The 23,918-nt window shown below is 51.4% G+C and overlaps 8 protein-coding genes across 13 annotated transcripts; 4 read left to right on the top strand and 4 right to left on the bottom strand.

Moving 5' to 3' along the window:
- Positions 1-22: 22 nt before the first annotated feature.
- On the bottom strand, positions 23-1,149 carry PV06_00546 (uncharacterized protein; the record flags this gene model as incomplete). Its single annotated transcript, XM_016401058.1, has 1 exon — positions 23-1,149. One exon carries the CDS (start codon positions 1,147-1,149, stop codon positions 139-141), a length of 1,011 nt encoding a protein of 336 aa, XP_016268111.1. The 3' UTR covers positions 23-138.
- A 1,332-nt stretch (positions 1,150-2,481) lies between these two features.
- PV06_00545 lies at positions 2,482-6,012 on the top strand. 4 transcript variants are annotated; one of them, XM_016401056.1, is made up of 7 exons: positions 2,482-2,745; positions 3,083-3,136; positions 3,307-3,537; positions 3,591-4,071; positions 4,121-4,472; positions 4,523-4,730; positions 4,781-6,012. In XM_016401056.1, exons 3-7 carry the CDS (start codon positions 3,372-3,374, stop codon positions 5,467-5,469), a joined length of 1,896 nt encoding a protein of 631 aa, XP_016268109.1. In that variant the 5' UTR covers positions 2,482-2,745; positions 3,083-3,136; positions 3,307-3,371; the 3' UTR covers positions 5,470-6,012. The 4 variants fall into 4 exon arrangements, with proteins under 4 accessions (XP_016268109.1, XP_016268110.1, XP_016268108.1 ...); XM_016401057.1 differs by lacking the exon at positions 3,083-3,136; XM_016401055.1 differs by having other exon boundaries at positions 2,482-3,136.
- Positions 5,710-7,905, bottom strand: PV06_00544 (uncharacterized protein). Its single transcript, XM_016401053.1, has 2 exons — positions 7,498-7,905; positions 5,710-7,431 (listed from the first exon to the last, which is right to left on the bottom strand). The coding sequence occupies exons 1-2, from the start codon at positions 7,615-7,617 to the stop codon at positions 6,196-6,198; spliced, it is 1,356 nt and encodes a 451-aa protein (XP_016268106.1). The 5' UTR covers positions 7,618-7,905; the 3' UTR covers positions 5,710-6,195.
- A 211-nt stretch (positions 7,906-8,116) lies between these two features.
- PV06_00543 lies at positions 8,117-10,403 on the top strand. Of its 2 annotated transcripts, XM_016401051.1 has the most exons (3): positions 8,117-8,573; positions 8,632-9,446; positions 9,529-10,403. In XM_016401051.1, exons 1-3 carry the CDS (start codon positions 8,370-8,372, stop codon positions 10,139-10,141), a joined length of 1,632 nt encoding a protein of 543 aa, XP_016268104.1. In that variant the 5' UTR covers positions 8,117-8,369; the 3' UTR covers positions 10,142-10,403. The 2 variants fall into 2 exon arrangements, with proteins under 2 accessions (XP_016268104.1, XP_016268105.1); XM_016401052.1 differs by having other exon boundaries at positions 8,117-9,446.
- A 172-nt stretch (positions 10,404-10,575) lies between these two features.
- Positions 10,576-17,592, top strand: PV06_00542. Of its 2 annotated transcripts, XM_016401050.1 has the most exons (2): positions 10,576-11,043; positions 11,123-17,592. In XM_016401050.1, the coding sequence occupies exon 2, from the start codon at positions 11,250-11,252 to the stop codon at positions 17,433-17,435; it is 6,186 nt and encodes a 2,061-aa protein (XP_016268103.1). In that variant the 5' UTR covers positions 10,576-11,043; positions 11,123-11,249; the 3' UTR covers positions 17,436-17,592. The 2 variants fall into 2 exon arrangements, with proteins under 2 accessions (XP_016268103.1, XP_016268102.1); XM_016401049.1 differs by having other exon boundaries at positions 10,576-17,592.
- Positions 17,593-18,229: 637 nt separating this feature from the next.
- On the bottom strand, positions 18,230-19,841 carry PV06_00541 (uncharacterized protein). Its single transcript, XM_016401048.1, has one exon. The coding sequence runs from the start codon at positions 19,215-19,217 to the stop codon at positions 18,474-18,476; it is 744 nt and encodes a 247-aa protein (XP_016268101.1). The 5' UTR covers positions 19,218-19,841; the 3' UTR covers positions 18,230-18,473.
- Positions 19,842-20,087: 246 nt separating this feature from the next.
- On the top strand, positions 20,088-21,727 carry PV06_00540 (uncharacterized protein). Its single transcript, XM_016401047.1, has one exon. The coding sequence runs from the start codon at positions 20,351-20,353 to the stop codon at positions 21,575-21,577; it is 1,227 nt and encodes a 408-aa protein (XP_016268100.1). The 5' UTR covers positions 20,088-20,350; the 3' UTR covers positions 21,578-21,727.
- Positions 21,728-22,423: 696 nt separating this feature from the next.
- PV06_00539 (uncharacterized protein) lies at positions 22,424-23,584 on the bottom strand (the record flags this gene model as incomplete). Its single annotated transcript, XM_016401046.1, has 1 exon — positions 22,424-23,584. One exon carries the CDS (start codon positions 23,582-23,584, stop codon positions 22,424-22,426), a length of 1,161 nt encoding a protein of 386 aa, XP_016268099.1.
- Positions 23,585-23,918: the final 334 nt, after the last annotated feature.

The raw sequence follows: 23,918 nt of genomic DNA, 5'->3' as shown, positions 1-23,918 counted from the left end.
ACCCCCTAACCTACGGTGTATACACTCGTAGTGCACCGTCTCCTATTGGCACCACTACTGCCATTGCCTCTGCTACTACCACTGAAATTGCCCTTGGCCTAGCGTTGCTCCTGAACAAATACTGACCACTTCGTTTTCTTACCCAGGCAGTTCCGCCGAGTCATGATGGTGAACCGGAAGTTCTACGGCACCAGCAGCGTCGCCGGGACGTGCGTCGTCGTTGTACGCAGACGACGACGGCGACGAGCGAGCCTTGGCGTCTTCTGAAGGACTGTAAGTGGGTAGAACACTATAGTTGGTTCGGCAGTTCCCATCTATTTCCGTGACTTGTGCGTTCGTATCGTCGTCATCATTTTTATTGTTGTCGAGGGGATTATTCGCATCGTAATGTGACCGGCGACGATGACGGCGACCACGACGACAACGCCTGTGTCTCCGAATTCCAAGGTAGATTGCAATTCCAAAAATTACAACCGCGGCACAGACTCCGCCTATGCTGGCTGCGATGATGCTGGTGGTATGAGAAGATGGAGATGCCGTGTCTGTGTTTTTGGATTGTGGATCGGCAGAGGACGTCGCCGCTGCAGATGAGGAAGATGGGGTCGATGGTTCGAGTGCATCAAACGTTGATCGCGTTGACGGTGTGTCTGTACTCGCACTCGCACTCGCACTCACTGTAATACTGGAGATGGAAGATTGTGCGGATTCGGAAGACGTGTAGGCTTCTGGTGGTGGTGTTGTTGTTGATTTGGTCGTTGCAGAAGAAGCTGATTCCAACGGCGGAGATGATGACGATGATGATGTCCTCGATGTCGTCGCTCCTGGGGCAGTAATATAAAAGTACATTGACATGGCTATTGCGTAGTCTGTCTCTGCATCTTCGATCACCAAGTAGAACCCAGACCCATATTTGGACGTGAAGGTTCCATCGGGGTATAGCAAGTCTTTACTGTATTCAACATCTAGAAATGAGGCTGTCATGTGTTCAGAGAAGTCAGTGAAATTGACAGGAGCAGTGACAGTAAAAAGTTGACAAATGGACAGAATTGCCAAAGCCAAAGCCAATGGTTTGGTGGGCTGGACGCCGTCCCTTGGATGGAGAGGGATAAATGAGGCAACGGGAATCAAACTCAACTCATCAGGGGCCATGATGCTTGGTTGTATGAGGTACGAAGTACGAGGTTGAGAGAGGTGAGGTTCGTCCTCCATGTGAAATAAGGGATGTCGCCATATTCCACGGTATAATTGACGTCGTTATTGGGATATTCACCGTATTCCGGTGGGCTGGTAAAGTATGTTCCAGTATACTCCGACGCTGCTGCTGCACCTTGAAACTGAATGATCATCATCGCAAACGGCAGGATCATGCCGATGTACACTGGTCCGGCGATTGCACGCAAGACCGACTGCATGATAAACAAACGCCTAAGAGACTCGACGGAGGAGGACTTGATGTCGTTGTCGGGGATGACTCAACTCTTTTGTCTTTCTGGAAGGAGGGCTTCGGAGGAAGTTGTTGGCGAAAGGAGTCTGACTTTCTGAGGATGATATGACTGCAGCGCGAGGGAGTGGGAGAGCAGTGTAGAAAGACAAAAGACAAGACAAGGTCCAAATACATGATGACCAGCTGGCATGGCACGACTGATAAATACCTTGCATACATCGACGCCTCGAAAGAGAGACATTGCAGAATATATGAGACAAGGTGACCGGATGGTTTTCCTTCATGTTGGAGCGAGTTCCCGTATCGGGTACACAAGTACGGCTTTTTGCATCTCGGATCCATAGCGAAGATCACGCCCCTTTACTCAGTTGATGAGTTCGTATGGAATTGCCTGGAAATCGCTAAGAATAGTAAATGGAATTTGAAGGCTTCGTGGTGCATGAGTCAAGTTCAACCTGAGCATTAGGTCAAGATCATGGGACCAGAGAATCAGGATTCAGGTAGTGTGTAAGCCTTTCAAAGGCAATGTTTGCTTCCATGAGGTCGTGTAACATTGCAGATTGACTGTACCCATCAAAGAACGATGTAGATTTCCAGCAGACCTACCAATTGCTTTGGGTCGAAGATTTCGTCCTTGAGGTACGAGTACCAGGGAGTGTCTCGAGACTACATTGCTCGATCTGGCCTGAATGGACCACCGGATAAAATACGGTGAATCATGACTCGCTGGAAGGTAAAGTACCTACCCACCCACGCCAAATGGTTTCGCCAATTCGCTCCTTGGTCGTAGAATAAACCTCTCGACGAACTCATATTTGATGCCTGATCGACAAGTCAATGATGGAGACGACTGTTATATGTGAGCATTGAGCATGGAGGGCAATTCTACTCTTCCCTACACGTCCCCAGCAGCAAAGTAGGTGAGAAAAACATGAAGTCAGTAGCTGGAGTGCGGCCAACCTGCCTAATTTTCTTCACGAAGAAATGGACCCAATTGGGGAACGATGTGTTCAGCACCCGGAACATTCGCGGCCATCATCATCGCCAGGCCGAACGCACTGATTCCCAGCCTTCTTGTCTTCTTGTGCTTTTTTCGCGCTTGTTTCCTTGATCAACAGAATCAATCTTTACTCTTTTCTGGAAAGAGAAGGCATTGCGAGTCGTGATCAGCGCGACCGCAGATTCACTGGTCGCTTGCTCTACTACTTCATACGGAGTTTCGGCAACTGTCGCGCATGCTCCAACAAAAGCTGTTTTGGAAGGATCAAAGCACACAGCAGACCACCAAGAGTCAATCGCAAGTAAGTACTCTTTTGCTTCCTTTCCCGGCAGCACAGGCAGACTTGGAACATATTGGATAAGACAAAGACAAGGCCACCAGTCCAAGCGTCGCGATGGTGCAGGCGAGCACTCTCTCTCTCGATCTGATCCGGAGAAAGGCTTGGCGCAGTCATTGGGAGGCAGATCAATGAACGACGGTGATTGGCTGCCACGGCTTTTCTCCCCCAAGGCCTTTAGTTGGCGTCGCTTTCTCAATTCTCCTCCCCCCATCATCCATCCCATTGCTGCCGTCACTCTGATCCATCGGTCGCAATCTTCTCTACCCTCTCTATCTGTCCACTACCAACACCATCACAGTCTTTGTCGCATCCTATCCGGCACCCTCATTGTTGTCCTGGACAGGCTCTTCTGGTTGGTGGCCCTTCTTGTTTGGCTCAGATCCAGCTGCGCCTTGCTGCTCTTGTCGCGTCAGGTCTTCAAGCTGCACAGCATCTGTCGGGCTGCACTGTGACTTTGATTGTCTTGTTCATCCGATTGCCATCGTCTTGACGAGTCTCCTTACTGATTAATTGGTACCTCAGACTTCAAATTCACCGTCGCGCTTTCATTGACGCGTCCCTCAACTTCACTCACATTAACCACCAACATGGATTCTGAAACCCCTGCTCAGACCGAAGTCCCCGTCAAGGTGACGCAACCTGAGGATCAGGCTCCCCCATCTCTAGCAGAACCAGCTTCTGGCGCTGTTGCGGAGATGTCTGGTGCGTTGTCGGCTGAGGATTCCAATGAGCCGAAGCCAGCTGAAACAGCAGGTAAGTCTGACAATTGTCACGTAACGCGGTCGTTCAACTGACTCAATTCGCAGCACCAGCGGAACCAACCACCAATGGTGCACCTGAAGCGGCGTCAGAGCCTCCCAACGACGTTGAGCCACCAGCCGCAGCTCCAGAGGAAGAACCAGCACCTGCAACAGCTGATGTGGAGATGAAAGAGGCGGAACAAACAGAAGCTCCTCAGACAGAGACAAATGGAACGCCTGCAGAGAAGAAACCTGCTTCTAAGCGAAAGTCTTCCATTGTGCCCAAGAAGCTCAATAAGAAGAAGTCGATGTCCAAAATCACACACACGAATGCTCAGCCAGGTGAATACTACATCGCTCGACTGAAGAGCTATCCGCCTTGGCCGTCTATCATCTGTGATGAGGAAATGCTTCCAGAAATCCTCATCAATACCAGACCCGTCACAACTAAGAAAGCCGATGGCACCTACAATGAGGCATACGCTGAGGGCGGCAAGAAAGAGAATGAGCGAACATTCCCCGTGATGTTCTTGTACACCAACGAATTGTGAGTTGGCTGATAACATACTAACGCAAGCCTTACTGAGAAGTCACAGTGCGTGGATCCATAACACCGATTTGACCCCCTTGAACCCGGAAGACTGCAAGGATGTACCTGAAAAGGGCAAATCGAAGAATCTTCTGGCTGCATATCAAGTGGCTTCCGAGGGCCATGATATCGACTTCTTCAAGAATATGTTGAATGAACATAATGCTGCGTTGCAAGCCGATATTGATGCAAAGGAGGCTCGCGAAGCAGAGAAGGCTGCCAAAGCCGACAAGAAGAAGCGCAAGAGCGAAGCCAAAGTCGACACAGATGTTGAGATGGGCGACGCCGAGGCCGCGCCCAAAAAGTCGTCCAAGAAGAGAAAGAAGGAGGCAGACAGCGACGATGAAGCATCTGAGAAGGTGAGTATTCCTAGCGTTTGTCTAACGGCGTGATCTGATTCTGATAATAGCCTGCAAAGACTCCCAAGATCAAGTTAACCACCAGCAAGACTCCCAAGACGGAAGAGAAGAAGCCTAAAGAGAAAGCAAGCAAGGCGAAGTCCGAGAAGAGAAAGTCCAAGGCTGCTGTTGAGGACGAAGAGATGGTCGACGCCGAGCCAGAGGTAGAGGAGAAGCCCTTGGATCCAGCAGAGGCACGAAAGGCGCGCGAGAAAGAAGGTATACTGACCACAAACACGGGTTTTGGGCTCTCGGCTGACTCTTTCTAGTATTGTTCCTCCGTCACAGATTGCAAAAGGGTTTCCTCTCCCGTGACCAAGCGCCGCAGGAGGATGAAATGCCGCAAATGTCCAACTTCATCAAGAAGCTTGAAGGTTACACCGATCTAGAAGTCAGCATCATTCGACAGACCAAGATCAACAAAGTCCTGAAGGCTCTGATCAAGCTCAATACAATTCCCCGTGATGAAGAGTTCAACTTCCGGAAACGATCACTTGAGCTTCTGACCCAGTGGAACAAGATCCTCGGTGCTGAACCGCCTGAGGCTGACGCCGGCACTGACAAAGAGGCCAAGGCATCACCAGCAACGAATGGAGTCCACGATGAAAAGACCGAGGATAGCCCGGCCAAAAAGACGGAAGAAAGCACCGAGAAACCTGAGGCTACCGAGGAAAAGTCTGCCGAAGAAAAACCCGCAGAGGAGAAGCCTGTTGAGGAAACGTCTGAGGAAAAGCCTGCTCCTGAGAACGAGCCCGAGTCCAAGCCTGCTGAAGCACCTGCAGCCCCCAGTGCCGAACCTCCAGCTTCGACCGAAGAGCCAAAGCCTGCTGATGTCGTTGAAGAATCCCCAAAGGTCGACGCCCCTGCCCCTGTGCCTGCGCCTGAAGTCGTGGAGAAGGTGCCAGAATCCGCACCGGCCGCCGCCGAGGCAAGCGAAGTTGTCAAGGCCACAGAGTAATCGTGCGAGACCGACCAGATGAGACTTTGAACTCGTGTGGAATTGGCGATGAACTTTTTGACGCGAGTTGCAACTGGAAAGGAAATGGTGGCGAAACAGCTGCGAAGCTGCTGCATCCTGGGTGATGCGCGCGCGGTGTTGAAAACACGATGACCTCCCCCACGACACACATTGTTTGCGAGTGCAGACGGGTCGACTTTTCCGGACGACATACGGTGCTACGGGAGGGATGCTTGCTAATTGCTGATTGCTGATTTTTGGGTCCGTTCTGGAGGCAAAATGATTGATGTTGTAGCTTTTCAGGGACTTTCTTCGTTGCCTGGGCTTAGCGGGAGGCAACGGCAAAAGAGAGGATGTTTTGTACGGAGTACTCAAATGTCCCCACTGCCAGGTTTCTCCCCGCGGGTCTTTCCAGGCTTTTTTTCTATTGTAAAGGGTAGTGCAGACAGTAAAGTCATACGTTTGGTTAGGGGCACAAATAGTCCTTTAGGAGATAAAAAAACGAATCGAACGAAAATTGCAAAATCAAAACGTTGTCCTTTTGTCATCTCCGGGGTCTCTTGTTCCCAGGAGTTATAGCATCCATATCGAACAAGGAGACGAACAAGAACCAGAAAAAGCACATCGCTCAAATCAAACCAGCAAAGACCTATTTTATTGTACAATACGTTGACGCCCGGCCCATCCCAGGAGGCCAGATGATGACCATTTGAAAATGGCGGCCCCCTATAAGTCGGTGTCCGAGGGACCACCACCCTCGTCGTCCTCGGGCAGTTCACTCAAGCACGTGTCGATGAGGGTCATGAGTTCATCGACATCGGGCCTTTCTGACGGTTCCACCTGGAGACACCGTCGCACGACTTCCCTGGCAGCAGGGTGAGGGTACACCCTGTCCCCTGGGTTGGTCGGTTCGGGAGCGGCGGCGGCGCCGTTGGCTACGGATTGCTGCGTGTTCGATCTTGAAGGAGCTTTGCCCTTGTTTGCGTTGCCCTCGCCAGGCCATCTCCAGTCCCCACTCAGCACACATATACTCAGACTTCCACCGGTTTCGTCGCTGCGTGCTTCGAAAGGCGATTTACCGACCAGGCAGGCGTACATTGTGCAGCCGAGAGACCAGATGTCGACCTTCGTGTCGATCACGCTCCCGGTCTTGACGTCGAATAGTTCCGGTGCTCGGTAGGGCATGGTGGAATGTTCGGCCGCGATGTCTTGCACGGCAATCGCTTGCGAGCGCGACGTGATGGGCGTAGGGCTTGGTGCGAGACTGCCCAGGTCCATTAGGATGGGCATGCGGCCGTCGTCCGAGATCATGATGTTGCCGGGCTTGATGTCGCGGTGGGCGTAGGCGCGGGTGTCGCCCGGTTCTTTGCCCTCTTGTGCACGCGTGATCTCGCCCTCGGGCATGAGCGGCTGTTCTTGTTCTGTGGCCAGGTCTTGTTGATGGGTCTCGTCTGCCGTCATGCTGCGCTTCTGGGTGCGGGATTGGGCTTTGCGCCGAGCAGCATCGGCGTCTTCGTTGGCTGCTTCTTCACGGATCGCTTGGGCGGCGGCCCTCGAGGGAGTGTTGCGTACGTGGTATTGGTGCATGGCTTTGAGGGCCTTGCAGACGCCCAGCATCATTTGCATGAGGCGTCGCTCGCCAAACCGTGTGTGGTTGACGAGGTTGGCGTTGATCATGTCTTGGAGGTTGCCACGCCGGTAGTATGGTAAGAGGATGTAGACGGTCTTGGAGGAGGAGGAAGAGTCATTGCCGATGCCGGAGACTTTGGTGCTTGAGTCGTTTTGTACGGCGTGGTCGATGCTGTGAATGATGTTTGGGTGAGGGGCGAAGAGGGTGTAGGCTTCGACTTCTTTGAGGGCCTGGGACACGGATTCCTGGCCGAACGGGCAACGAATCTTTTTAAGGGCATAGAGTGTCGAGTCAGACGTGTCTTGGACAAGGTATACATAGGAGAAGCCGCCCTAGGATGGAAGTGTCAGTGGTATGTTGTATCCCGAAGGAAATTTGGTACCAAGGGCAGAATATACCTCGCCTAGTAGTCTCAACATCCGAAAGCTTCTATGATTTATCTTCAACTGCGGAGTGCTCGGAAAGCAACATACGCAACTTCCTAAGGAGTAGAATACGTCCATGAGTGTTTGTGCCATCGCTGGCAGGGGTGCAAAGTGTAGGGCGTAAGCCTGCGCAGGCGTCAAGGAGTATGTGTTCTTGGTGAGGAGGGCTTCAGAGACGGGGTCGGAACAGCAGTGTTGTGTCGCAAACTATGAGAACGAAGTAATCATGGGCAGGGAGTCCTTTGGCGAGCGCGTGGACACCTCGCGTATCTCAGGGGTGTGAAGCTGCAGGAGATGGTCGTTGGCAAGAAAGACGTCGCCAGAGGTTCACTACAATAATACCACCAGCAAACACATGGGGGCTGGACTGGATCGGAAGCTGGGGTGAGACCACGAGTATTGTCCAACTCCGAACCACTCGTACTCGTACCCCGTACCCTGCCTTAGGTGATGTCCTGTACGGAGGAGTACTTTAGTAGGCCGATGGAGGTACGGAGTGCTATAGGGATCTACTGCGCAAAGACGGCACTGGCGGATGAAACTGATCCAAAGTTGTTGCCTGTGTCTTCACACATCTTGTTCCGCGGTTCAAGGATAATCTACAGAACCATTTCCTGATCCTGATAGACTTGGGGAGAGTCGGACCAACATCTTGCCTTGGAGTCCCATCGACTTACTCTGGCCAGCCAGTCATCGATGAAGAATGGCTTCGAAAGCCCATATATACCGAGGCTCAGATTTGCCAGAATCATATGCGTTCAACTAACTACAGACATATGAACAGAGACGTATCCGCTCAGGATTTCCTCCCCAAAAGGGTCTTCTCTTAGTTGACCACCTTCATCATGCGCGTTTCAGTATTCCTATACGTTCTCTTCGGCAAAGTCAACGCCGCAGCCTTGGACATTCTTCGGCCTCGAGACGATTCGGACTCGTGGCGATTGTACTTCCTAGCTCTAATAGGTATTTGCTCTCTGTCATGCGGTATATATCGAATATGGATATATCCCTTCTTCATAAGTCCGCTTCGACATCTGCCAGAACCCAAGGTATGCAAGAGCCAGAGTTTGGGTCGCTTACCATCTGCATGATAACATTTGTTGACAGGGAGCCTATCCATTTATTGGACACATGCCGGCGAGAGTCAAGCAACCTCTTGGACAAGAACAGGCTCGGTGGCTAAGAGAAGTACCGAATGATGGCCTCATTCGTGTCAGAGGCTTCTTTAACTCCGAGGCACTGTGTATAACAACTCCACAAGCTATTGCCGAAGTCCTGGTGACGAGGAATTACGACTTTATCAAGCCTCCTAGTGCAGCAGAATTCCTCGCAAGAATCTTAGGTGATGGGTTGGTAGTTGTCGAAGGGGATGTGCATAAGTTTCAGCGCAGACACATCCAACCAAGCTTCAGCTTTCGTCACATCAAACAGCTCTATCCTATCTTCTGGCAAAAGTCACTTGAAGTGGTCGACAGAATCAAAACAGACCTCGTCAGTGGAACAAGCTCAGGCATTGCGGGTGTCAGCGATCTCGCCTATTGGGCTCCCAAGGTAACCTTGGATATCATCGGGGGAGCGGCGATGGGTCATGACTTTCACACCATCAACGACAATGATGACGAGCTTGCCCAACTATACGAGCAGATAATGACTCCTTCTCGTGAGTTACAGCTCTTGTTCGTACTAAGTCTCCTAGGAATGAAATGGCTGCTTCGATTTCTGCCTTGGATCGACGTAGACAGGTGGTTAACCCAGCAAACGGACAAGCTCAGGATCCTTTGCAGACAGTTTGTTGCCGAGAAGAAGAGATCCATCAAAATCAATGGGCAAGGATCCGCCGATTTGTTGTCGAAGCTAATCGAGTCCAATGATTTCTCTGATGAACAATTGGTTGATCAACTTCTCACGTTCCTCGCAGCTGGGTAAGCCTTGCCACCAGTTCAGTTCCCAACTAACATCCTCCGCGTTCCACTTCGCTGTAAGGCTATTCTGACATGTACATAGGCATGAAACCACTTCTTCAACACTAGAGTGGGCGGCATACCTGCTCGCTCGCCATCCAGAGATACAGACCCAGCTACGGGAGGAAATACGTGCCAACATTCCTCTAAACTTCACGGCTGATACCCAGGCCTTTGACCTTGCAGGAACGTTGGAGTCAATGCCCATCTTGAATGGTGTATGTAACGAAACCTTTCGTCTGTATTCAACAGTCCCTCAGTCTCTGCGAGTTACCATCAGGCCAACCACCATATTGGGATACCCTGTGAAGAAGGGCACAATGATCCTCCTGTCCCCCTACGGGATCAACCGCTCGCCACAGCATTGGGGTCCTGACGCAGATGAGTTCAAGCCGTCTCGTTGGATCGACAAAGACACTGGCAAGCCAAACAATTCGGGAGGCGCACAAAGTAACTACTCGTTGATGACGTTCCTACACGGTCCAAGAAGCTGCATTGGACAGGGCTTTGCAAAGGCAGAGTTGCGTTCTTTGCTCGCCGTGCTGGTCGGAACTTTTAGTATAGAACTCAAGGATCCGAACTATCGACCTTTCCGTGCAGGCTCAGTCACAACGAAGCCCTCTCAAGGCATGCCCCTCAGACTTACCACGGTATGAACTTGGTGGACCTAGTATGAGTTTTCAGAGTCTGTGGTCGTGGTTAATGTGTGTTCTTGGCATGTTTTACGAGGGAGACATTTCATATGTGTGATCAATCTAGGCAGCTTTTGACAATTGGGAGCACAGTGAACCTTATCATAAGGATAAGACTACTCTCAATGACTGAAAAAGAGTTTTTTTGCCACACGGCGCGTGAGTTAAGCTTGTGAGACTGATAGGTTGCTCCTTCAGTATATACTTAAATGTATCAATAGTAAAGAGCCTGTAGGGCATAGCTCTTTATAACTTTATGGAAGGACACAGCAAGATAGTTTTAGTGCTCACTATAGTCGCTAAGGTTGATATCCCAAAAAGAGAAAGTTACGCGAGTCGCCCCACTCAATGCGCGAGATGAAATTTGGAGACATGGACTTTTCTTCAGCCTGCAACAATCAAGACGTTAGCCGCCTAGATCACTTCTCCAGCGCGAAGGCGGGCAGAGTACTGGGACTTTCTGCTGGTGTCTTTGATGCTGAATGCATTTGGAAGCCATGAAACAACATTGAACAGTCAACAGATTCCCTTCATTCCACACGAATCATAAACTCTCCTACGAAATTCTGAGATCGCCACGAAATCGAGCAAGATGGCGGACCCAAATATTTCCCAATACAAGTACTCGGCGATGTCGAACCTGGTTCTCCAGGCCGACCGCCGGTTGTACTCGCGAAACAAGGATGAGAACACTGGAGACCCCGAATCGCTAGCGGGCCGACTGAACATTCGGGACATGGGCTCACGAGTTGCTCGAGACCAAGCACCCAAGCAGAAGAAAATGGCGCCCGGGCTTGGAGTGGAGAGAGGCACAATCCACGAAGGCGAGGACGTTTTGGAACGAGAACGGCGGAAACGAAAGAGGGGTGAGCCTGCCCAGACCCGAGGTGCTGGCATTCTGTCTGCTGGTGATGCACTGATAGAAGGGCTTAAGTATCGTCCTAGAACTCCTGCCACCCGAGCCACCTACGACCTACTGCTCACCGTGACTGCAAATGCACTGGGCGATGTTTCTCAAGAGATTGTCCGAAGCGCAGCCGATGCTATCCTCGAATTCTTGAAAGACGAAAACATGAAGGATTTGGACAAGAAGAAAGAGGTGGACGAAATTGTTGGGACAACAATGACGCCGAAGGAATTCAACGAACTCGTCAATCTGGGCAAAAAGATTACAGATTATGATGCTCAAGATGAAGATGAAGACATGGACGATGGCGACGAAGCTGAGCTTGACGACCGGCAAGGTGTTGCCGTCGTGTTTGACGAGGACGATGAAGACGAAGACGGAATTGCCAGAACATACGAGGTCCGAGACGAGGATGAAGACTCCGACGAGGAGGACGACATCCAAGATCAGCCCGATGATGAAGCTGCAACAGCAGGAGGTGCGGGCGCGCCTGATGTTGATCCTGATGAGGAAGACACAGAAATGGTTTTAGACAGTGGCATCGCGGAGGCCTCGCGACGGAAAAGGGAGGACTCCGATCTTGTGCCTATTCATGAAATCGACGCATACTGGCTTCAGCGACAGATTGGTTCAATATACTCAGATGCCCACGTTCAACAACAGAAGACCCAAGATGCACTGCAAATCCTATCCGGAAAATCACTCGAGGGCGAAGAAATCTCTCTTCGTGATATCGAGAACGACTTGATGGACTTGTTTGATTATGAGCATCCAGAAATAGTTGGCAAATTCGTGACCAACCGTGACAGAATCGTCTGGGCTACCAGATGGCGGAGGGTGGCCGAGGATACTGACGCTCGAAATCTTCTGGAGGTCGAGATGGTCGAAGCTGGCCAAAGAGCCATTCTGGATGAACTGGTGGGCAATCAAGACACCGGTGCCGAAGGCCCTCGACCTTCCAAGAAGATGAAACTCGATCTAATGGATATTGACGTTCCAAAAGCACAAATCGAGTCGCAAGAAGAGAAGAAAGACGGCACTTTATCTGGTGGCTTGCAGCCTCAGCGACTGATCAATCTCGAGAATTTGGTCTTCGAGCAAGGGAACCACCTGATGACGAATCCAAAAGTCGTCTTACCTCAAGGTTCAACTAAACGGACTTTCAAGGGCTACGAAGAGATCCATGTTCCTGCGCCCAAGGCCAGGGTAGATCCTGGCGAGAAGTTGATACCGACGAGCGACTTACCAGACTGGGCCAGGCAAGGTTTTGGTTCTGCGAAAAGCCTCAACAGAATTCAGTCAAAGTGCTATCCCTCGGCCTTTGGCGATGATGGCAATATGCTAGTCTGTGCGCCTACTGGATCGGGCAAAACGAACGTGGCGATGCTTACTATGCTTCGAGAAATCGGCAAGCACCGAAATCCAGAGACCGGAGAGATCATGTTGGATGACTTCAAAATCATCTATATTGCTCCACTCAAGGCTTTGGTTCAAGAGCAAGTAGGTAACTTTGGCAAACGGCTAGAGTCATACGGGATCCGAGTTTCTGAGTTGACTGGAGACCGACAACTCACCAAGCAACAAATCGCGGATACTCAAGTAATTGTAACAACTCCGGAGAAGTGGGATGTCATCACTCGAAAAGCCACCGACCTCAGCTACACCAGGCTTGTTCGGCTCATAATCATCGATGAAATCCATTTACTGCACGATGATCGTGGTCCCGTGCTAGAAAGCATTGTTAGCAGAACAATCAGGAAAATTGAGCAGACTGGCGACCCTGTGCGGATTGTCGGGTTGAGTGCCACTTTACCCAATTATAGAGATGTGGCTACGTTTCTCCGCGTCGACCCTGAGAAGGGTATGTTCCACTTCGACGGCTCGTTCAGACCCTGTCCCCTTCGACAAGAGTTTATTGGCGTTACAGACAAAAAAGCCATCAAGATGCTCAAGACCATGAACGATGTCTGTTACGCGAAGGTTATGGAACATGTCGGCACAAACCAGCAGCAGATGCTGATATTCGTACACTCTCGGAAAGAGACCGCCAAAACCGCCAAATACATTCGCGACAAAGCCGTGGAGGCTGAGACAATCGGCCAGATCATGCGTACAGACGCAGCAAGCAGGCAAATCCTACAAGAGGAAGCTGATCAAGTTCATGATGCGAATTTGAAGGATCTCATGCCGTATGGCTTTGGTATCCACCACGCCGGTATGAGTGCTGCTGATCGTTCTTCGGTTGAAGACCTCTTCTCTGATGGATCTCTTCGCGTCCTCGTCTGTACTGCCACTCTTGCTTGGGGTGTCAATCTTCCAGCTCATACAGTCATCATCAAAGGCACTCAGGTATATTCTCCTGAAAAGGGTAGCTGGGTTGAGCTCAGCCCTCAAGACGTTCTCCAGATGTTGGGTCGTGCTGGTCGACCGCAGTATGATGTGTACGGCGAAGGCATCATCATCACATCGCAAGCAGAGATACAATATTACCTGTCTTTATTGAATCAACAATTACCGATCGAAAGTCAGCTCATGAGCAAACTTGCAGACAATTTGAATGCCGAAATTGTCCTTGGTAATGTCCAAAGCAGAGACCAGGGAGTCGAATGGCTAGGTTATACCTATCTATTCGTCAGGATGATCAGGTCTCCAGGTCTCTACAGCGTTGGCGCGGACTACAGCAATGACGATGCTCTTGAGCAGAAGAGAGTCGACCTTATCCACTCTGCAGCCGTAGTCCTCGAAAAGGCAGGTCTGGTCAAGTATGACAAGACGGCTGGCAAACTGCAAGCTACAGACCTTGGCCGGATTGCTTCTCATTATTATATCACCCACCACTCCATGCTGACCTACAACATGCATCTGCAGCCCTCGATCAGCACAATCGAGCTCTTCCGCGTGTTTGCTCTTAGCGACGAGTTCAAGTATATTCCTGTGCGGCAAGACGAGAAGCTCGAATTGGCGAAACTGCTAGGCAGAGTTCCAATACCTGTCAAAGAGGGTATGGAGGAACCACAGGCCAAGATCAATGTTCTGCTCCAAGCATTTATTTCTAGGCTCAAATTAGAAGGTCTTGCGCTTATGGCAGATCTCGTGTACGTCACACAGTCCGCAGGTCGTATCCTTCGAGCCATCTTTGAGATATGCTTGAGGAAGGGCTGGGCCTCTGTTGCCAAGGTTGCACTTGATCTCTGCAAGATGGCAGAGAAGCGGATGTGGCCCACTATGACCCCGTTGAGACAGTTCCCAATGTGCCCCAGGGAGTACATTCAAAAGGCTGAGCGAATGGAAGTTCCTTGGTCAAGCTACTTTGACCTTGACCCTCCTCGAATGGGGGAGTTGCTGGGATTGCCAAAGGCCGGCCGGGTTGTCTGCGACCTCGTGTCGAAATTTCCACGACTGGAGGTACAAGCACAAGTCCAACCCATGACAAGGTCGATGCTGCATGTTGAGCTCACCATTACACCAAACTTCGTCTGGGATGATGCTTTGCATGGTACTGCGGAATCGTTTTGGATTCTTGTTGAAGATTGTGACGGCGAAGAGATTCTTTTCCACGATCAATTCATTCTACGAAAAGAATTCGCCGAAGGCGACATGACTGAGCATCTGGTTGACTTTACTGTGCCCATCAGCGAGCCCATCCCACCAAACTACTTCATTACACTATTGTCGGACCGATGGATGCATTCAGAGACTCGAGTTCCAGTGTCATTCCAGAAACTCATTCTACCAGAACGATTCCCGCCACATACACAGCTTTTGGATTTGCAACCTGTGCCAGTACAAGCACTCAAAGTCAAAGAATATGTTGATCTCTATCCTAACTGGGATCGATTCAACAAGATCCAAACTCAGGTCTTCAAGTCTCTGTACGACAGCGACGATAGCGTGTTCGTTGGTGCGCCTACTGGGAGCGGCAAGACTGTCTGTGCCGAATTTGCCTTGTTGAAACATTGGAAGAACCCTGAAGCTGGCAAAGCAGTCTATGTGGCACCTTTCCAGGAATTAGTCGACAACCGTTTTGCAGATTGGCAGGAGCGGCTTTCTAGTATTGCTGGTGGCAAGACTATCTCTACACTTACCGGTGAGATCACGGCTGATCTACGAATACTCGATCGGGCAGATCTTGTCCTGGCGACTCCGACTCAGTGGGATGTCTTATCAAGACAGTGGCAACGTCGGAAGAACGTTCAAAACGTAGAATTGTTCATCGCTGATGAGCTGCACATGCTTGGAGGCGAGAACGGTGCCATTTATGAGGTCATCGTCTCAAGAATGCAGTACATCCACATCCAGCTTGAGAACACTATGCGAATCATCGGCCTGAGCGTTCCTCTGTCTAATGCCAGAGATGTTGGTGAATGGATTGGAGCGAACAAGCATACCATATACAACTTCAGCCCTATGGCCCGCCCTGTCGGTCTCGAACTTCACATTCAATCATTCAACATCCCCCATTTCCCTTCGCTCATGATGGCCATGGCTCGTCCTGCATATCAAGCAGTACTTCAGCTGTCCGCTGACAAGCCTGCCATCATCTTCGTGCCTGGAAGGAAACAAGTCCGAGCCACAGCAGTTGATATCCTTTCAGCCTGCATCATGGACGATGATGATCAACGATTCCTTCACACCAATGTTGATGAACTGGCACCCTTCCTGGAACGCATCCACGAGCGAGCCCTGGCTGAGTCTCTAAGCCACGGCATTGGCTATTACCACGAGGCACTTTCGACCAGCGACAAGCGCATCGTGTCACATCTTTTCAAGATCGGCGCCATCCAGGTCATGCTGGCCTCTCGGGACGTCTGCTGGGAGATACCGTTCACTGCACACCTTGTCATCATAATGGGGACACAGTACTTCCAGGGCCGTGAGCATCGGTACGTCGACTACCAAATCAGCGAGATTCTGCAGATGTTCGGCCGCTCGTCTCGACCCGGCCAAGACCGACTGGGCAAGGGTGTGCTCATGGTGCCTCAGGTCCGACGAGAATACTACAAGAAGTTCCTGAATGAGGCTCTGCCCATCGAGTCCCATCTCCCCTTGTCTCTTCATGACGCCTTTGTGACGGAAATCAGCACCAAAACCATCACATCCACGCAGGACGCCGTCGACTGGACAACATACACGTACTTTTACCGACGTCTGCTGGCGAATCCGTCATTCTACGGCCTGAATGACACGTCGCACGAAGGACTAAGCACGTTCTTGTCGGAACTCGTCGAGACCACGCTCAAAGAACTGAGCGAAGCCAAGATCGTCGACCTCGACGACGAAGACGACTCGGTGTCGCCTCTCAACCCGGCCATGATCGCCGCATACTACAACATCAGCTTCATCACGATGCAGACGTTTCTGCTTTCCCTGACGGCCCGGACCAAGCTCAAGGGCATGCTGGAGATTGTCACCTCGGCCACGGAGTTCGAGGGGATCCAGATGCGCCGTCACGAGGACCACATCCTGCGCCGCATCTACGACCGCGTCCCCGTCAAGATGTCGGAGCCGGCGTACGACAGCCCGCACTTCAAGGCGATGGTGCTGCTGCAGGCCCACTTTTCGCGCATGCAGCTCCCCATCGACCTGGCCAAGGACCAGGAGGTCATCGTGTCCAAGATCCTGAGTCTGCTGTCGGCCTGCGTCGACGTGCTCAGCAGCGAGGGCCACATCAACGCCATGAACGCCATGGAGATGTCCCAGATGGTCGTGCAGGCCATGTGGGACCGCGACAGCCCGTTGTTGCAGATCCCGCACTTTGACAACCGCGTCGTCGAGACCCTCGCCCGCCACGACGTCAAGGACGTCGACGAGTTCATGACCGCCATGGACCCGAGCGAGAACCCGGACCAGGCCAAGTTGGTGGCCGAAATGGGCCTGACGAACCGACAGCTCGTCGACGCCGCCAACTTTACAAACTCAAAGTACCCCAGTCTGGAGCTCGAGTTTGACGTGTTGGAGAAGGACGAGGTCACGGCCGGGAGCCCGAGTTACCTGGCCGTCAAGATCAGCAGGGAGAGTGGAGATGACGAGGACGACGAAGACGAGGACGAAGGTCCCGGTGAGGTCGACCTGACGGTCCACGCTCCCTTCTACCCGGCCAAGAAGCTCGAAAACTGGTGGCTCGTCGTCGCCGAGGAAAAGACCCGGTCCCTGCTCGCCATCAAGAGGGTGACCATCACCAAGAACCTCGCCACCAAACTCGAGTACGTCGTGCCCACGGCCGGAAAGAAGGACCTGACCCTTTTCCTCATGTCGGATTCGTACGTGGGTATCGACCAGAGCATGGCTTTCAGCGTCGACGTCGCCGAGGGAATGGACGAGGATGAGGATGAGGACGAAGAGGAAGAATGAACAAACCGCTCAAGGCACTCGCCCCGAGTTGTTGATGCATGATATACTCCGTAGTTGAATTTGGTTTGGGAAGAAAAGCACAAATGTTGCAGCAGAAGGCGATGATAAGGTACTTTTTGCTACCCGTAAAGTGTTTTCAATACATATTTGATCATGGATTTGGTTTTGCAATCTTGGTGATCCGCTTTCTGACAAAGTATGCTCGAAACAAACGTAGGGACTCTTTGCGCTTATCGTCCGACACTGGTGAAAGTCCATTGCTCACCATGGGCCTTTTGTTGGCTTCATACCATAGATTTTGAATGAGCCTATTCATTCCTCTGAAATCATCGTCCACGTCTCTCTTTCATCTGCTTGAAGTTTCGGCCCCTACCAAGCAAGTGGAGTGCCACACACTCTACTAACACACAGATAGTCAAACTCATTTCGACGTTCCGGCAACTGCAACTGAGACATCATTAGATACCAGTCCTCAGTCTCATCCCCATTGATCACTATCGGACTGTCCATGTATGTTGAGTCTTCGATCCTTGCGCACATGAAGAGGGTTCTCAACATGTTCAGCAAGCTGCCACCGCATTTGATGGAGTTTCTTGTATGCACTTTCTCTCGATCGTCGTTGTCTCTATCATGCACACGCATAACGTTGACTTCGGACGGGAGCAATCCGTCACACAAGCACCGGATGATAGGTTTGACCATATTATTGCAGCCTCGAGCTGAGGACGGGCTGCGTCTAACGAATTTGAGAGAAACTTCAGGGAGAATCTCATAAGCGGAAATGAGATTGTAAGTCCAGTGGCCTTAGACCCCCACAAACTAGTTCGCCTTCAAAGGATACATTGATAAACAAGGCCTGTTGGATTAATTTGAATGACATTCGAGGGCTCAGGTATCCCTCCCCGCAGAGCCCACAGGAGCATCCAGCAGCCAAACGTTTCCAAGCCTCTGCCTCGTACTCAAGATGGATGCCCCCAACTTGGCCAGGCACCAGACAGCACCATCCGGGTATCCTGCAAAGTTTCCCAGAACGAGATTTTAAGACGGTAATTGAAGACATCTAGATCGAGACTTTTCGAAGGCGAGCTCTAGAGCATGCAGTGGAGTGTCACGATTCATGTTGCAGACGTGTGGGAGATGACGGCTTCCGTGCTCGAGAATCCAACCAACACATTTGGGGTAGTGTAGTTGAGCAGCGAGATGCAGGATCGTATTTCCCCATATATCTGTGGCCAACCACTGCTCTGAATCTGGAGCCAGTTGTCCATATTGGATTTTAAAAATCTGGAGCATATGTGAATCGTCGAACATTCCGAAGGTTGCTAAGATGACCCCTGGGAGTTCCTGCTTCGGTCTCAGTCTGGGTAGAGGGTCAAAATAGTGGTCGAGGGTGCGAGGTCGATGGAAAACTTCCGAGGTTCTTACAACCAAGCCAAACCATATCGAACTCTCAATATGTCGAAACCCAAGTTCTCGAAAGCATGTTGTGAATTTAGGATCCACAGGATCGGGAACTCGAGTGGTACCACTGCTACCCACGAGGATTTCGAAAGTTTCACAGAACCGAGTTGTTTTGTCAGATTCTGGCCATGTGATGGCAAGAAAAGTGTCCTCGACCTTGTCTTGTGTGGCCCTGAGGAGTGCTTTGAGCATTTGTGTGTCAATTCCACGGCCTGAATAACGGTGACCAATTGTGATATCTTCGATGAGAAGAAGAATCTTCGTGTTAAGCTTGCGTTTCCAGTATTCCGAGACTTTCCGGATGTAATCTTCTCGTAACATTCCATTACAGTCGAATAAATCAAACCCCAACACGGTCACTTCATTGAAGGCTGTCTAATGAAGTGATGGAAATGGCCGGCCACTGTTGGTTTTTGGACCAACTGTGCAATGGAGTGTCCTATTTGAACTGAAGTATGCGCGTCGATTGCAACCACGTCGATTGGCTCTAGCCAGTCGAAAGTAGCGAACTCGTCGTACTTTGCGTACTTTGGGTCTCAGTATTCGATTGTGAAGAAGTCATGCATTGATTCCACTTGTCTTTCACGTGGTTCCTGCTCGTCTCCGTAAGTGCGAAAGGTCTCGGACGGAGAGGCAAGTTTGATCTTGATCTGAATCTGTCCATCTGCGGTATGTGAGTTATCAACAGGGCACGTCTGCTAAGGTCAAGTTAGGTCATAGAATGAGCAATTTTGAGATTATATTTGCCAGAGGTGATGTAAGTTCACCTGCTGATGCTTTTTCTGTCGAATGCAAAGCGACTTGGATGGTCTCACATCCCCTGACGAGTCTGAAGCACGCTTCATTGGCACCATCGTAGGAATGAAAACCTCGGAACAAGCTGGGAGATAATAACAGCAGATAATGCTTGCAAAGAGAGAGATAGAGTAGGAGTTTGTTCAAAGGCACACCGCAAAATAGTGCAGGCAATGAAAATGCGCAGGCACTCGGTTCCTTTCAATACGGCTCGCACTTACATTTTTCCGTGCCATGCACTTAAGGCAGAAACAAGGGCATCGTGAAGGCACTCAATGGCTGCATCAGGATCTCCGTGTGATTCCAGAACGCGAAGGTGAGTGATTATCAATATCTCTCTCTCCCTTTAAATAATCTTGTCAACACCACAAAATGCGGAGATTCAGTATGGAGGCCCTTATCCGATGCCCTCATCCGACGGCGAGCGATTCCTCCTCCTCCAACACAGAGTCCTTACCCGAGGGTGATTTTCCTTGCGCCGACAAGCCTGCTGTAATTCTCTTTAATATCTTGATATCTATCCTCTTGGGAAGCCTTCCTTTGTTCCCTTTCACTCCTTCTACATTCACATCCCCGGACCAGGACAAGTCTTGCTAACACCTTGAAATTACCTTTCCATATCCTTGCCACTTTCCGCCTACCATAAACATCTACCAACCATGGCGAACGCTCGGGGTCTGAAGCAGATCCTCTCCAAAAATCCTTCCGACGTTGTCATTCTCTCATCGCTGCGCACGCCCGTAACGAGAGCAGTCAAGGGCGGCTTCCGAGACGCATTCGACCATGAACTCCTGAGCCACGTGCTGAGAGCGACCCTCGCTGCGAACCCGAACCTAGACCCCGCGAAGATTGACGAGGTGGCAGTAGGCGTGGTCCTGGCTGAGTTGGGAGGATCAAAAGCTGCGAGAATGGCGCAACAGCACGCCGGATACTCTGAAACAACCCCTTTGCACACGGTCAATCGGGCCTGCAGTTCTGGTCTACAGGCTGTCACCAACATTGCGCACAGCATTACGGTCGGACAGATCGATGTCGGTGTGGGGGCTGGAATGGAAAGCATGACCAAGAATTACGGCAGCAGGGCTATTCCTACTATGCTTTGGGACGAACTGAAGAACAGTTCGCATGATAATACGAAAGACTGTATTATGCCCATGGGTCTGACGAGCGAGAACGTTGCAAAGAGGTACGGAGTGAGCAGGGAAGACCAAGATGCTTTCGCTGCAGCATCGCACCAAAAAGCCTCCAAGGCCCAGAAGACTGGTCTGTTTGATTCGGAAATTGTCCCAGTCAAGGTCAAGCAGGTGGAACCGGAGCACCCAGAAGTCTTCAAGGAGGTAGTGGTGGACAAGGATGACGGCATCAGACACGATATCAGTGTCGAGAAGATGGCTAAGTTGAAGCCCGCCTTCGCACAAGACGGTACATCAACGGCAGGGAACTCTTCTCAAGTCTCAGATGGAGCCGCAGCGACGTTGTTGATGCGACGGTCTACCGCGAACGAGTTGGGCCTGACCAAGTCCATCATCGGCAAGTGGGCTGGCACTCAAGTGGCAGGTTGCCGACCCGACGAGATGGGTATTGGGCCAGCAATTGCGATCCCCAGACTCCTCGACTACACCGGCCTCAAGACCGAGGATGTGAATCTCTGGGAACTCAATGAGGCATTCGCCAGCCAAGCACTGTACTGTATACGCAAACTGGGACTGGATATGGAGAAAGTCAACCCCAGAGGCGGTGCCATTGCCCTGGGCCATCCTCTTGGAATGACAGGTACCAGACAGCTTGCGACTTTGATGCCCCAGCTGAATGAGGGCCAGGTGGGTGTAGTAAGTATGTGCATCGGGACAGGTATGGGTATGGCCGGTCTCTTCGTGAGAGAATAGGACGCTCGGCGTCCCTTTCATCCCTTTCAGTAGTCTCAAAATGTTCTTTTTTTTCAACAGGGCTAGAGTACTTGGAATCTGTGGGAGACAAGGCAATGGCGGGGATATAAATATATAGATATGTATATATGTATATAAACTATATTCAGAATGATAGTGAAGCATTGAGTCCTCCTCCTCCGGGAAAAGACGAGGGGACGAGAAAAGTAAGCTTCGGCAGCACAAGCGACGGTCGAACTGCCCCGGCGTCGCGTATGTGATTCCGTTTGTGATCCAGCAAACCCAACTGTGCTGGTCCCTAATGTCAGCTTCGATCTCATACCAAGTCCTTCGTCAAGAGCTTCAGCAGCGGCTTCGGCATCCAGCTGGATCCTTCGAGCACACGGGCGCACGGCTCAGGAAATCGATACCGCTGAGGAGCTGGGTACGAACTCGGCTCGGTGAGTAAGAATTCGAACCCACAACCGGTCGATCGGTCCGCAAACAGCGACGAGGACGGCCACCCGTCCCATCATCGGGACATGCTCAATGATAGCAAGAGAGATCAAGAGTCCATTGACAGCAGTGGCAGTCAGGATCATATCATCCGCCACGAAACGAATCCCCACGCTGCCTAGACAACAGGGCCGCAGGGTTAGGAATTAGATTTGGGAAAAGCAAGCGTCGACGCTCATGAACAAAGACATTGGCATTGCTTATATACCTCTGCATCTGCCTGCTGCGGTCGTTTATTGTGTATGGTACGGCTTGATTAACACAGGGTAGTCACATATGAAACTCCAACTTTATGGAATGGAGCTGAATGATCTGATGTGATGTGTTGCCAATGTACTGCCCCTGCTATTGCTAGAGCTTACTCTCGGAGAATGAGGCCCCTGCCTCGGGGATACCAAAAGTTGTAATGTTTTCGACTGTTTCCCCATCAAGTGCCAACTCCGCAGCAACCCGGCCAAACGTGGGAGCGAACTTGAAACCATGGGCAGCTCCCAAAAGCACGATCACATCAGGGTGGTTTCGGAGTGGGCTGATGACGAACTGCCGATCAGGTGTGACGGTGTATTGACAAGTGACGGTGCGGAGGGTCTGGCGGCCGCTATCAGGCACCATTGCATCCATGAACGAGGTTAGTTCGTCCAGGAGTGGCTGCGAGTGGACATAGCTGCGTCGTTCTGGTGTCATGTAATTCTGTGCCTCGTCGCGTGCCGCTTTGATGGTTGGCTCGCCGAATGTTGGGAAGCCGTAGAACGCCTTGGCTCCAAAATAAATCCACACGGGGAACTTGTCGTCGCCAAACTCGCCGGGCTGCGAGGGCTTATAGTAGGTGACCTGCTCTTGCGAGACGCGCAATGGTATACTCACCCCCAGAGGCTCAAGGAGCTTGTTCGTCCATGCGTCGGCGGCGACAATCACCTTGGAAGCATAAAATCGACCCTGCGAGGTCACGATTTCGACGCGCCGGCCCCCTTGCGATCGCTGCGGCTTGATGGACTCGACTCGGGTATACTCTTTGAGTACAGCTCCAGAATTGCGAGCCAAGTTTTGCATGGCCGCGACCGAACGGGATGCATGCACCATGCCGGTATCAGGCGTGTACACGGCGTCAGTGCCATGGGGTGGCCGAAACTGGGGCCAGCGTCGCCTTACTTCCTCGCTGCTGAGAAGCTCGTAAGGCACCTGGTTTCGGCCCAGACTTCGAGTATAGTCGTCGATCTGGACCTGCCCGTTCTTCGGGACAAAGATCAGACCTCCCGTCTGATGGAGCAGTTTGTGGCCTGCTGCCCTTTCAACGTCGGCCCAATCCTTGTAGGAGGTTTTGGCGAGGGCGACGTACTCGGGGGAGTCGTACGACGTCCGGACGATGCGGGACGTGTCATGCGAGGCTCCATGTACGTGGCCCAGCTCGAATTGCTCGAACCCAATGACCTTGGCGCCTTTGAGAGCCGAGTAATAGGCTGCACCACTACCCAAAGCCCCTAGGCCGATGACTGCGACGTCGAAATGTGCCATGGTGTTTTGGGAGGTGGGTTTCCTAGACACGGGTCGAATGAGAAATTAGATGCAGGGAGGGGAGGGATCTTTGCACCGAGACCAAGCTTAGAGAATCACTCGATTTCATGCAGCCGAGGGCGAGGCCATATACATGAGGCATCGAATGGTAACCTACCACCCATCCGGACTCCTGGGCAACTAGTGACTGACGTGCTGCTCATGCTGAGTCCTGCGAGACTCGGTCTTGCTTAGAATGACGAGCAGCCCGTGTCCGTCGGTCCGTCGGTCCGCCCTGGTCTTCTTGATCCCAACAGGTCATTTGGCAGCGAGAGTCCAGGATTGACCTAGGACT

Source organism: Exophiala oligosperma, assembly GCF_000835515.1.
Source record: "Exophiala oligosperma strain CBS 72588 unplaced genomic scaffold supercont1.1, whole genome shotgun sequence".
Lineage (NCBI taxonomy): Eukaryota > Fungi > Ascomycota > Eurotiomycetes > Chaetothyriales > Herpotrichiellaceae > Exophiala > Exophiala oligosperma.
The sequence above is the reverse complement of the archived record's forward strand: the minus strand, read 5'-3'. Positions and strand labels throughout refer to the sequence as shown.